At 38.4% G+C, this 14,488-nt stretch overlaps 1 protein-coding gene across 5 annotated transcripts in view; it reads right to left on the minus strand.

Annotated features, from left to right (window-relative positions):
- The window catches only part of KLF12 (KLF transcription factor 12), a 462,415-nt gene that overhangs the window by 161,626 nt on the left and 286,301 nt on the right, over positions 1-14,488 (minus strand). For all 5 annotated transcript variants that reach the window (XM_064369123.1, XM_012442844.2, XM_012442847.2 and 2 more), the window contains one exon: positions 5,835-6,381. In XM_064369123.1, the coding sequence (XP_064225193.1) occupies positions 5,835-6,381 (547 nt within the window). The remainder of the gene's footprint in view (positions 1-5,834; positions 6,382-14,488) is intronic.

Here is a 14,488-nt window from a genome sequence, read left to right on the forward strand (position 1 = left end):
CTTATATTGTACTGTAGATATATTGCATCTTACAGTAATTAATCTGAATTCTAAAGTCAGGTTATATTGACAAAATTGTTAGGAAAAGATATATAATGAAAATGAAAGGAAATGCAAAAAAAAAAAAAACAGAAGATAATGATGTAGGATTATTCTTGATGGCATATAAACTTGCTATACTATCTCCCTCTTTTAAAACCCCTCCCTTGAGAACCTGAATGCCTCTCCAGCTCTCATTCTATTTCTCTATTACTCTTTAAAGCAAAACTACTCCAAAGAGCTATCTAGACTCTCAATCTCCTCTTCCCCACCTCCCATCTGAACACAAACTTACTGCAGGCCGTCTTTTCTCTCCACCATTCCACCCGCACACTGCCAGTCAGTGTCAACGACGAACACTCCCTGGCCAAGTCCACACTTTTCGGTCCTCATTTTACTTGGTCCCTGAGCAGCACTGGATACCATTGACAAGTAGCTCTGGAAAACATTCCCACCTGCATTGTCTTTAACATTCCTCCACTCTGGTGAACAGATGGGTCTCCATGCTGACTGCTGCATCCCTCCTCACTTTCTAATCCCGTCATGCTGAAGTGTCCGGTCTTCCACGCTTCTCCTTCTCCATTTGGATCTCCTGAGATGATCTCTAGTGGTTCTCAAATTTTATTTCTCCAAATCTGTCTCCTCTTTCCTCTGAGCTCCAGGCTCACCCTCCAACTACCATCTCAAGCTCTCTCTATTCAAATGTGGAACAGGCATATCAAATTTAACGCGTCCCTTCTCAACTCCGCTTTGCTCATCTTGGTAGAGAACAATAGCTCAGCCAAAACCTGGACGTCATCCTTACTTCCTCTCCTTCCCTCATATCCCACCATCCAAACCACATGGCAACAGTCCCCCTGCACTAGTTCTTCCTAGTTCTGCTCCTTCCCCGTATTCTTTACAGCATGCAGTGGCTCAATGATCTTTGTAAAAGGTAAAACAGATCATGTCACCCTCCTGCTCATTCTGATTTCAGTGGCTTCCCAACATATTTAAAACAAAACCAAAGACTGTACAGCATTGCCTTGGAAATCTACCAGATCCTTCATTTGCCCTCCCCTCCCCCTACTCAAGCCTCTCTAGTTGCACCAGCCTCCTAGCAGCTTCTCCTCACAAAGGCCATACTCACTCATGCCTGAGTTCTTTGAACCTGCAGTTCTCTTTGTGCAAAGGTCTTCCCCCAGCTATTCCTGGCACAGCTTACTTCTCAGAGAGGCCTTCCTTGATTATACCTAATACTGTGCCTTCTCCTATTAACTTTCCATCTTCCTTATCATGTCTTATTTTTCTTCATAGCACTTACAGCATCTGATAGACATGAACTGTTTCTACTACTAGAATGTAAGGTCCTTGACAGTAGGGACTTGCTCATTTTGGGACACTAATTCCTAGAAACGTGGTTGGTATAAAGTAAATGCATACTGCATATTGGAAGGAAGGAGAATCCTAAACACACCTGCTCTTCCATCAAGGCAAAGCCAACAATGAACTAAGAACAACTTTGCCTGTGATCGGTGTTGACCCTCTATGCCAGGGGTGTCCAATCTTTGGCTTCCTTGGGCCACATTGGAAGAAGAAAAATTATCTTGGGCCACACTTAAAACACACTACCACTAATGATAGCTGATGAGTTAAAAAAAAGTTGCCAAAAAGTCTCATAATGTTTTAAGAAAGTTTACAGATTTGTGTTGGGCCTCATTCAAGGCAGTCCTGGATTGCATGCAGCACACAGCTGTGGGTTACACAAGCTTGCTGAAAGCTTTTCTGCTATTAAATATCTGCAAAAGCTAATAAACGTCTCCCAGGTAACGTGCCACAAACGCACCCAAGGAGGATTGAAAGTTTTTTGTGAGGTCAAATAATCCCTTTAGGGCCTGGTTTATAAATACCGTGTCTCAGATCCCATAGTATAGGTTGGTGCAAGAGTAACTGCAGTTTTTGCCATTCTGCTGACCAAAAAACGCAATTACTTTTGCACCAACCTAATACAACAACAAAACTCTCATCTCTGTGGAGATCCCTGCACTTCCCAGTACCACCACTGTGGGGGGCTAACTGCTACTTATCCTTTGGTGTCAAATGGAAAAATGTCTTCCTCAGGACATTTTCTGACATCCTCCCTCTCATAGCTCAATTCTAAATTATATTTGTTTAACGTACTTTTTAGAACATCATTCCATTTTTCTTCGTATCACATATTACATCCAAGGCCCAATAGAGATGTCTGGGTGTTCTGTGCCAGCTGACAACCTGCCATTGCTTTAGATCACTATTCTTTACATACTTGGAAAGGCTGAGGTTCTGCCTCACTAGAAGTCATTTTCACACTTCTCAGGAAGGAGTTAAAAAAAGTCTTTTCATGCCATTCTGTCCTTAGTCAAGTATCGCTGGTGGAAGTTTCACCCCACCCTTCCCTAAACCTTCCCCATCCCCTGAGCATCACAGTAAGTACAGGTCTTCTTAGAACATGACATCCTACATGAAAATACTTTGGTCAAATACAGCTTTCCCTATTTGCGATTATAATTAAACCTATTCCACTGGGCAACTCCCTGGCTGGTCTATTTTTAGTCCACCTCTGTCCACAATTATCAGCTATTTGTTTCTATGATTATCTTGTGGAGCGTCAGTAGCTCTCATTACACTGTAAGCACTATGAGACAGAAACAATATCTGCTTTGTCCAACACTGTATCTTTGGTGTCAATAAAATGCCTGATAATGATAGATGAATAATAAACAGCTGAAAGGATAAATGATTCAATTGACAGGACACGTGAGCTTAGACACAGACGTGTGCCTTCACAGTCCTCCATGTAATGTGACATGTAGGGTAATCTATTTCTCCATCAGAGACCAGATACGCTATACCAACTTTAAAAGTAACTAGCCAGTGCAATGATCTATATTTAAGTGTTACATTTTGTATTTTTATTATTAGTGTTTTGAAAATTCAACTTCCCTACTGTATTTTCCTTTGCTCATCCATACCAGAAATACACATCTTAAGTAGGAAGGGAAATGGGGGCTCCCTTTATTCTCAGCCTTCATTGCTGGTTCACTGCCCAGCTGCATATGTGCAAAACAAAGAATTGAGGAATTACTGAAATGCCCTTTCCTTTATTCATTCTGTGAGGTAGGCAGGCTTCCTCCTCTAGACAGTTTTACTATTACCTAATTAATCAGTTAAGCAATAAAAAAACTTATAAAATGCTATAGCAACATTTGTAGAATATGGTGATTATAAAAACTTAGAATAAACCAATAAAAATAGAAAATATGGGATGTCCTCAGATAATTTCTCATGTTAAACTCTCATCCCTTATAATTTGTCATAGTAAAAACTTTGAGAAACAGTTCCATACCAATGTCTTGAGGCAGTTTTGCTTTTTAAAATTCAACAAGCTTTTGTTCCTCCATATTCGTTTTTATCAAAAAGAGAAAACTTTTTTTTAATATTATTGATTTTGATATTTTTGGGGAGAGATAAGTAATTTCAAGCACTTATTGATAATTAATTGATGCTAGACATTTATATGTTCTTAATTTTCCCAATAATTTTCTAGTTAATTATCAAGCACTTATTGATAATTAATTGATGCTAGACATTTATATGTTCTTAATTTTCCCAATAATTTTCTAGGCTAGATAATGTTATTATCCCCATTTAATCACTAATATAAATGAAGAATTAGTGAGATTAAATGACTTTCCCATTTACACAGCTGTCAGTGACAGAGCTAGGGTTCTAATGCATATATCCTTGATCCCAAATCCCATGTTCCTAATGACCATAGCACAGTCCACAGGGTTTATGCTTTAAATTTTTGTTATTGATATGAGAAAACTACTGAGTAAAGAATGCTGCATGAAACAAATATATTCATGTAGAGAGCAAATTATAGCATGAGTCTTAAAAGTTCTGCTGCAATAATTCATTTTCCAGAAAGTTAAATTTTAGCAATATACTTTATATATTATAGTTTTAAAATAAAAATCCCACAAAATGATCATGGCAAACAAAAAATATATATCACTTTTGTTTCTTTCATTAGTGAATCAACATTGTATGAAAGGTCATGAGCAACATTAGTATCTTTATCAACTTTATAACAAAGCGATTTTTATCTTATACAAAGATTGGTTTCTATTATGCACACATACACGCATATATAAAATAATATGCAAGTTTGCATGTTTTGCTAAATTTTAATTCCTAATTCTTAAAAAATTTACAATCTTATTTCTAAATTGTAAAAGAAAATAAATATCTGATTTGGCCTGCAGTTATTACTATTCAAATTTAATTGGTTCAGTTCAATCAGAAGCATCAGCAATATCAAAGAGAACCCTTTGGCTCCCTAATTCCTCTTTTTCCTCCACCTTTTCACTAGAGGATGGTGGGACCAGCTCCTGGCCCAACAGAGAACAAAAGAAAGAAATTATCAGGTACGCAAGGAGTGTCTGCATCTCGAGTTTGCAGTCTAAAATGCCTGTATGCTCTGAAGCATCAGATTTTAACTTGTTTAACTGGGAAGGTGAAACTTATTTCATGTGCGGTGAAAAAACTCACTGTAGATAAAACAATACCTCGATAATGATGAATGCACAATTTTGTAATTCATATTTGCAAAAATTTCTGTAAGTTCACAATCAAATGTTACTTCTATGTATTTATTCCCACCTTATACAAGAACCAAAACAACCATATTTACTAGCATTTTATGAGGAGGCAGTGTTTTATGTACTCATCGATCATATTTTAATTACAGGCCTCAGCAGTAATACCGTGTCAAAGCAAAAAGTAATACAACATAAATCTTAATCCATCATTATTTCTAGGCTCTGAAGAAAAAATACATACATATGCGTTTACTTTAAAAGGGAATGAGTCACTGATTATGGGCATTTTGCATTTCTATTGAGGGGTGGCTTGTTTTTTAGATTCATAGAGAAAGAAAAGACAGCATGATGCTATTACAATTCGTTCTAGTAAAATTTAGGGAAAAAAAGAACTTAGAAGTAGGAAATAGCTTCATGATCAGCTGCATAACTATCAAATTTAATTAAATAACTAGTGATTATTACACATAGTCAAGTGGCAAAGTATCTTCCTGCCTTCTAGACCCTAGAAGGGAATATTAATATTGCATCTTGAAATATTGCTGGCATATTGAGTCATCCTGTTCCTCAAAATGACTTAGCCTTATAATAAGTTAATAACACAAGCTACATGATACTGTTATAGTCAAACACCTGAATTATTTTAATGGCAACTTAATTTATAGGTTACTCAAAAGTGAATGATTAGATTCCAGGCATTGCCAACTTCACAACATTTTATATTATTACCGCCTAAATAAATTCCAACTGAACAACTCAACAAAGAAATATCCTGATTTACTTAAAAAATTTACACTTTATAATCTATAATCTATACCTCGTAAGGAATTAGGTTTAACCATAGATTGCCCTTTCCAACTGAGCACTTAAAGATGTGCATTTAAAAGCAAGTATTATTTCACAAACTTAGATATCTGAATTCTGACCTTATGTGACCTATGGTAAATAAAAATACACTAAACAAAATTGGCATATAGTTACATAAACATAGGGTGAGTTCCCACTAAATTGTGCTCTCCTTGAAAACTGAACAGCTAGTTCAGTTTTCTCTGCATTGCTCTACAAAGAACTTCTTCAGATGTAGGGTTTGCATACAATGCAAAAATGTTCTATGCAAAAAATGAAGTCACCTCTAGTGCTGAAATCAATCAAAGCTTTGTTTATGTCTCTTACCTTTGCCATGGCCTCTCCCATCCTCCAAAAGCGGCACGACAATAGTGTTGTTCACATTTCCAGGTGACCTTACAGCTGTGTAGACAACAGGCACCGACTGTACCACCACGGGGATGCGGTGAACATGACTCAGTTTGTTAGATTGTAAATTCATGGGACTTGAAGGCGGTACGGGATGGATAATGTGCAAAAACTGCTGGCCTCCAACACCAGATGCAGAGGCAACAAGGGGCCCTGGAGTTAATACTGTTGACGAAGATGACGCTGAAGATACTGATGTGATAACGGTTGGGGATGAGGCTAGACGACTAGAAGACGATGAGGAGGTTGAAGTTGAAGAAGGTGAGGAGGCAGACGCTGTCATGGAAACTGGGGAGGATGAAACAGCAGTAGGGGACGTCCTGGCTTTGTTTATTGACAAGTCCACTGGCTCAGTTTGTGTTTGGAAGTGATCTACTGATAACGAGTCCTCCGGGGGCTCCCCTTTCACATTATTTAGCAACAGGGGAACGGCTTCCATATCGGGATAGTTGTGGACGTTTGGAGACTGTGGGGAGAAAAATGGAACATATATTTATCTTTGTTTATCACACATTTTATTGATGCATGGCTTACCACTTGAATGTTTATTAACTTTTCTCTTATTTTTATGGGACACTGATTCATTCCCCAAATATCTGAAGGATTGCTCAGTGACAGTCACTGTTATTAAAACTGAGGGTACAAAAGTACAAGACAGAAGACAAGGCCTCTACCATAAAGACATTTTCATTCTATTGCGACAGACAATTATTAAAATAGTATGAAATCAGTGCTCAATGTGGGAGAAAAGAGGCCACAGGAATCTCTAGGACTCTAAGCCTTACTCAACACTATCACAATATGGAAACAGACCACCTGGCAACAATAGTGGGAAAACCCACTACGACACTTCTATGTTCATACTTGGTGCAAGAGTTACCATACCACATTCAGAATATTCTGCGCATTAAAAAAAGGACATAAAGTTCTTCACCCTCCAACACCTGATCACTAATTTATTGAATGGAAGTCATTTCTAATAATCAGCTAATTCATAATGTATGACAAAATTTTTCTCAAAATAACATACACAACTACAAGTGACATTTTAGGAAATAAGTAAAACATATTCTGAAATTTTAATTTGTCTATGAATTTTCATTTAATTTGAAATAATGATAATATTGTTAAAGTTCACCTGCATCCTTTTAAGTTTTAATGAGCAAAACTTGGTAATAATAGACCCCAAGATTTGTGATCAGCATGCTATTATTTGGCATGAATATAACTTTGCATATATATATATATATATATATATATATATATATATATATATTCACTAATGTAACAAACATTTATTAAATGTCTGCATACTAGTCCCCAAATGGCATAAGAGTACTATTGGCAGTGCCAGTCTAGCCTAAAAAGACAGAATTAGACTATCCTGATTATTTTAGTTATATCTGTTTGACCAGGTTAACATAGACATTATTTCTATTACATGAGGAACAAAAAACTTTTTTTCACTTTTTCAGAATAACACCTAAAATGATATTAAATTGGTTCATTTGGTTTCTCATTTAAGAAAAGATTTTGGTTTGCTATTCCCCCTAAAACTTCAGCATACATTAAAAATAAACAAAATACTCTTCTTAAAGCCTTTTTAAAATAGAATATAAATTACAGCTCCTTTCAAAACAGAAAATAGGAGTGCACGGGCATTTCACTCAGCAACTGAGAAAAGAAAAGAAAATACTTAAGTAATGGTACAAGATCAGCTAAAATAGGAAATGGGTTGACGTTTGCATACTTTTTCCCTTTTTCTTAGCTGACATGGTTACTTACCTACAAAAACATATGAATTAGAAACAAAGTGAGTCATCTAAAATATCTACTGTATGAAATTCTAAATGACAAGATTTTCAGTTTATGTGCTAACATTGAGATATAATTTTTTTTACTCTTCTCAAAGACATTTAAAAAGCAAATAAAAGAGGTGTGGGTTGAATAGGAACAGCTAATAAAAGAGAAAGCCAAATAGGAACGGCTCCGGTACCTAGCTCCCAGTGAGATCAAAGCAGAGGGTGGGTGATTTCTGCATTTCCAACTGAGGTACCTGGCCCATCTCACTGGGACTGGTTAGCGAGTGGGTGCAGCCCACGGAGGGTGAGCCAAAGCAGGGTGGGGTGTTGCCTCACCCAGGAAGTGCAAGGGATCGGGGAACTCTCTCCCCTAGCCAAGGGAAGCAGTGAGGGATGGTTCTGTGAGGAAGAGTGCATTCTGGCCCTATGCTTTTCCCATGAAATTTGCAACCCGCAGACCAGGAGATTCCCTTGGGTGCCTACACCAGCAGGGCCCTGGATTTCAAGCACAAAACTGGGCAGCCATTTGGGCAGACACCAAGCTAGCTGCAGGAACTTTTTTTTCATACCCCAGTGGTGCCTGGAACAACAGCGAGACAGAATTGTAAAAGGGGGCTGAAGCCAGGGAGCCAAGTTCTAGCTCAGTGGATCCCACGCCCATAGAGCCCAGCAAGCTAACATCCACTGGCTTGAAATTCTCGCTTCCAGAACAGCAGTCTGAAGTCAACCTGGGAGCTCAAGCTTGGAGGGGGGACGGGTGTCCGCCATTACTGAGGTTTGAGTAGGCAGTTTTCCCTCAGTGTAAACAAAGCCATTGGGAAGTTCAAACTCGGTAGAGCCCACCACAGCTCAGCAAAGCTGCTGTAACCAGATTGCCTCTCTAGATTTCTCCTCTCTGAAAAAAAGGCAGCAGCCCCAGTGAGGGGCTTACAGATAAAACTCCCAACTCCCTGGGACAGGGCATCAGGGGGAAGGGATGGCTATGGACACAACTTCAGTAGACTTAAACGTCCCTGCCTGCTGACTCTGAAGAGAGCAGTGGATCTCCCAGCACAATGCTTGAGCTCTGCTACGGGAGAGACTGTCTCCTCAAGTGGGTCCCTGACCCGCATACCTCCTGACTGGGAGACACCTTCCAGTAGGGGTCAACAGACACCTCATGCAAGAGAGCTTCAGCTGTCATCTGGTGGATGCCCCTCTGGGATGAAGCTTCCAGAGGAAGAAACAGGCAGCAATCCTTGCTGTTCTGCAGCCTCTGCTGGTGTTACCCAGGCAAATGATCTGGAGTGGACCTCCAGCAAACTCCAGCAGACCTGCAGCAGAAGGACCTGACTGTTAGAAGGAAAACTAACAAACAGGAATAGCATCAACATCAAGAAAGAGGACCTCCACTCAGAGATGCCATCCGAAGGTCACCAACATCAAAGACCAAAGGCAGATAAATTCACGAAGATGAGGAAAAACTAGTGCAAAAAGGCTGAACATTCCAGAAACCAGAATGCCTCTTCTCCTCCAAAGGATCACAACTCCTCGTCAGCAAGGGAATAAAACTGGTCAGAGAATGAATTTGACAAATTGACAGAAGTAGGCTTCAGAAGGTGGATAATAACAATCTCCTCCGAGCTAAAGAAGCATGTTCTAGCCCAAACCAAGGAAGTTAACCTTGAAAAAAGGTTAGAGGAATTGCTAACTAGAATAACCATTTTAGAGAAGAATTTAAATGATCTGATGGAGCTGAAAAACACAGCATGAGAACTTCATGAAGCATACACAAATATCAATACATGAATCAAGCGGAAGAAAGAAAGGATATCAGAGATTGAAGATCAACTTAATGAAATAAAGCATGAAGACAAGATTAGAGAAACAGGAATGAAAAGGAACGAACAAATATGGGACTATGTGAAACGACCTAATCTATGTTTGATTCGTGTACCCGAAAGTGACGGGGAGAATGGAACGAAGTTGGAAAACACTCTGCAGAATATTATCCAGGAGAACTTCCCCAACCTAGCAAGACAGGCCAACATTCAAATTCAGGAAATACAGAGGACACCACAAAGATACTCCTAGAGAAGAACAACTCCAAGACACAAAATCATCAGATTCGCCAAGGTTGAAATGAAGGAAAAAATGTTAAGGGCAGTCAGACAAAAAGGTTGAGTTACCCACAGAAATTTCAGATCTCTCTGCAGAAACCCTACAAGCCAACAGAGAGTGGGTGGGTGGGGGGAAATATTTAACATTCTTAGAGAAAAGAATTTTCAATCAAGAATTTCATATCCAGCCAACCTAAACTTCATAAGCAAAGGAGAAATAAAATACCTGACTTCAAAGTATACTACAAAGCTATGGTAATAAAAACAGCATGGTACTGGTACCAAAACAGATATATAGACCAACAGAACAGAACAGAGGCCTCAGAAATAATGCCACACATCTACAACCATCTGATCTTTGACAAACCTGACAAAAAACAACAATGGGGAAAGGATTCCATATTTAATAAATGGTGTTGGGAAAACTGGCTAGCCATATGCAGAAAACTGAAACTGGACCCCTTCTTTACACCTTATATAGAAATTAACTCAAGATGGATTGAAGACTTAAATGTAAGATCTAAAACCATAAAAACCCTAGAAGAAAACCTAGGTAATACCATTCAGGACATAGACATGGGCAACGACTGCATAACTGAAACACCAAAAGCAATGGCAAGAAAAGCCAAAATTGACAAATGGGATCTAATTAAACTAGAGAGCTTCAGTACAGCAAAAGAAACTATCATCAGAGTGAACAGGCAACCAACAGAATGGGAGAAAATTTTTGCAGTCTATCCAGAATCTACAAAGAACTTAAACAAATTTATAAGAAAAAAAGCAAAAAAACCCATCAAAAAGTGGGTGAAGTATATGAACAGATATTTCTTAGAAAGAAGACATTTATGTGGCCAATTAACATATGAAAGAAAGCTCATCATCACTGGTCATTAGAGAAATGCAAATCAAAACCACAATGAGATACCATCTTGCGTTAGAACGGTGACCATTAAAAAGTCAGAAAACAAAAGATGCTGGAGAGGATGTGGAGAAGTAGGAACACTTTTACACTGTGGGTGAGAGTGTAAATTAGTTCAACCATTGTGGAAGACAGGGTGGTGATTCCTCAAGGATCTAGAAAAAGAAATACCATTTGACCCAGCAATCCCATCACTGGGTATATATCCAAAGGACTATAAATCATTCTACTATAAAGAAACATGTACACACATGTTTACTGCAGCACTGTTCACAATAGCAAAGATTTGGAACCAACCCAAATGCCCATCAATGACAGACTGGATAAAGAAAATGTGGCACATACACACCATGGAATACTATGTAGCCATAAAAAGGGATGAATTCATGTCCTTTGCAGGAACATGGACGAAGCTGGAAACCATCCCTCTCAGCAAATTATCATAGAAACAGAAAACCAAACACTGCATGTTCTCACTCTTAAGTGGAAGTTGAACAATGAGAACACATGGAAACAGGGAGGGGAACATCACACACTGGGGCCTGTCAGGAGGGTTGAGGGCTAGGGGAGGGATAATCTAGCATTAGGAGAGACACTTAATGTAGGGTTGATGGGTGCAGCAAACCATGGCACGTTTATACTCATGTAACAAACCTACATGACCTGCACATGTATCCCAGAACTTAAAAGAATAATAAAAAAAAAAAGGAAAGCAAGTTGCAGAAGAACAAATACACTATGAGTCCATTTGCATAAAAAGGGATCTATGAATGCATACAAATGACCCAAGAAACAGATGCATGCATATACAACTGTCCAAAAAAGTTTCAGTGATTTTTCTGCAGACTTTAGAGGCAGAGAAGTCTTCCCATCTTTGAGACAATGTGTATTGTGAAACTGATCAAGTTTTCCTTTTTGCTCTCCCTGCTGTGAAGTTCACAATTAAATCTGTAATTTCACTTTAATAACAGAAGGCTCCACTGAAACCAGTGGTTCTCAACCTTGGCTGCAAGTTATAATCATTTAGCTTTTTAAAATCCCAATGCCCAGGCCACAGCCCATACTAAGTCAGAATCACTGAGGGCTGGGACATAGATATCCATTTTAAAAGATCCCCGAGTGATTCCAGTGTGCAGTTGCGGTGAGAATCACTTTTCCAGACTGTATATCTGAATGCTGACTTTCCCTTGTTCAGAACTAAAAATCACTTTATTTACATTTTCCTTGAATCTGATTTTTACTTATGTGTAAGTTTTCAATCTGATGTTGTGCATTTTTGTAAATTGCTTCAAGTCCTCTCTGAAATGAGGTCTGATGTAGACAAAAATTGTAAACTTGTATTTAAACCACACACACACACAAAAGAAAAAACAAACACCATAAATTGAACCACATTTATAAAAAGCTATTGTCATTATCTACTCTTGTAACTAGAACAGTATTTCAATTTCAGCATTATCATTTTATTTCTTTGTAGAAAAATGTAAAATGTTTCTTATTAGTGTATTATACCTACATAGAAATTCTTTGACTAGGCTGCTTTCATAAAAGACACCAACTAGTTTGCCATTAAAAATATATATATATCAGTAAGCACATATTATTAAACACCACTTGTTTGACATTAAATATACTCTAGTTAAGTTGTTCTCCTTTTACCGTATTAACATATCAAAATTCTTATTTTGGAAATAGTGATGATTTCCACCACAAATTTTTCTCCTCCTAACTATCTACTTAGACACAACATTCCTACATAAATTTACAAACCAAGGAGTAAAGATTACATCCATGCAGAAACATTCCACAATGTAAATGAAAGATGACTTTAGTAGACAAACGATACAGGAGGAGGAGCTGATAAATGTGCAGCTTATCTGTAAAGAGATTGCTTGTGAGACACCAAGTTTCACTGAGCTTTGCAAACTGCTTAGACTTCTCTAAATTATGAATAGAAGTCTACCTTTTGTGGGTATCTTCTTAATCCCTTACTGAGGAAAATATTTACCTCTTAAGATGTTTCATAACAACATCTTGTTATAAACAACAAGATTATAGCTAATGAATAATATTAGCTTTCATAAGAAACCTGTGAAGCCAAATATTAACAACCCCTACATACTTTCAGACACTTGAGAATTACATGGCTTTTGCATGAGCTCAAAACAGAATAGAGCAAAGGCTCACAAAAACAAGGAAGAATAAACCAAACCTTGGGACCAAAGACAACTTATTTAGAACCTTCTACAAATTACACATGAATCTGTAAATATCACAGAGATAGATGCAGGTTCCTTTTTCATATGCAGCAGTTGAAATGCAGCTAGCACATTAAAAAATAATGCTTCAGCAGTATAAACAGGACAAAATCCTTCTTGTACAATTCATCTGTTTACAGTTTTGACACAGCAGCATATCCTGACAGCTGACACTAATCTCTTATACAATGATCATGGGGCAGGTAAAGTCATCCATAATTCCACATACTTTTGTTTCTCCTTTTAGGGAAGGAAAAAAGACCCAAAAGTCTCAGTCCTGAAATCATCATTAGAAATTCATTTCTTTACTTTTAGGAAATGGAAAATCAAAAGCATTTGTTCTGTGGCACATCCCTATCATCCCAGCTACTCAGGAGGCTGGGCAAGAGAATCACTTGAACCCAGGAGGTAGAGGTTGCTGAGCCAAGATTGCACCACTGCACTCCAGCCTGGGCAATAGAGCAAGACTCCATCTCAAAAAAAAAAAAAAAAAAAAAAAAAAGGAGGGAGGTGGTATTGGTTCTGAGATTTGCATCTGTAAATGTGTAGTTGTCCTGACAGGATGGGAGCACTACAAATGGCCACAGGGGAACGAAGGCCAAGGAGATACGAAGGAAAAAATTTTTTTTTTGAGACGAAGTTTCGCTCTTGTTACCCAGGCTGGAGTGCAATGGCGCGATCTCGGCTCACCGCAACCTCCACCTCCTGGGTTCAGGCAATTCTCCTGCCTCAGCCTTCTGAGTAGTAGCTGGGATTACAGGCACGCGCCACCATGCCCAGCTAATTTTTTGTATTTTTAATAGAGACGGGGTTTCACCATGTTGACTAGGATGGTCTCGATCTCTTGACCTCGTGATCCACCCGCCTCGGCCTCCCAAAGTGCTGGGATTACAGGCGTGAGCCACCGCGCCCGGCCCGAGGGATTCTTATGTGTAGCCAGGATTGAGGAGGAATGCATAATATTCTACTAAATTCAAGATTCACATACTCTTTCCTATTTAGTAACACCAAGATGTTTAGAGATGGGGCTGACATACATGGGCATGCACAGGTACACACAGGATGGTCCCAGCTATCCATCTATCCATTTAGTCATCTGTCATTTAAATACATTATGCTCCATTTTACTTTTACAAACGTTTGAGAAACAATTTCATGGCAATTAAAAAAAAAATTATAAAGTGACTTGCCTAACATTACATAGCTCATGCCTTAACTGTCACAAGAATCTTTGTTTTGTAGACTGTTGTGTGATTATTATAGAAAGAAAATTTGATTTGGACACAAAAGACTCGGATTCATCACCAATCCTTGTTGCTTATTAGCTGTGCAATCTGGGTTATCATCACTAAAAAGCTCTAGGTCTTACCTTATCCATCTATAAAAGTGTGATGTTGATTCCAAACTCATACAACTGTTGTGAGGATTGGGTTAATAGCATTAAGTGCTTTTAAGTAATACTAAGAAAGGAGAGACAAGCAAATGAGCAGAACTT

This window comes from Aotus nancymaae, unplaced genomic scaffold (genome assembly GCF_030222135.1).
Source record: "Aotus nancymaae isolate 86718 unplaced genomic scaffold, 86718_ANA_hifiasm-v0.15.2.pri h1tg000088l, whole genome shotgun sequence".
Classification (NCBI taxonomy): Eukaryota; Metazoa; Chordata; class Mammalia; order Primates; family Aotidae; genus Aotus; species Aotus nancymaae.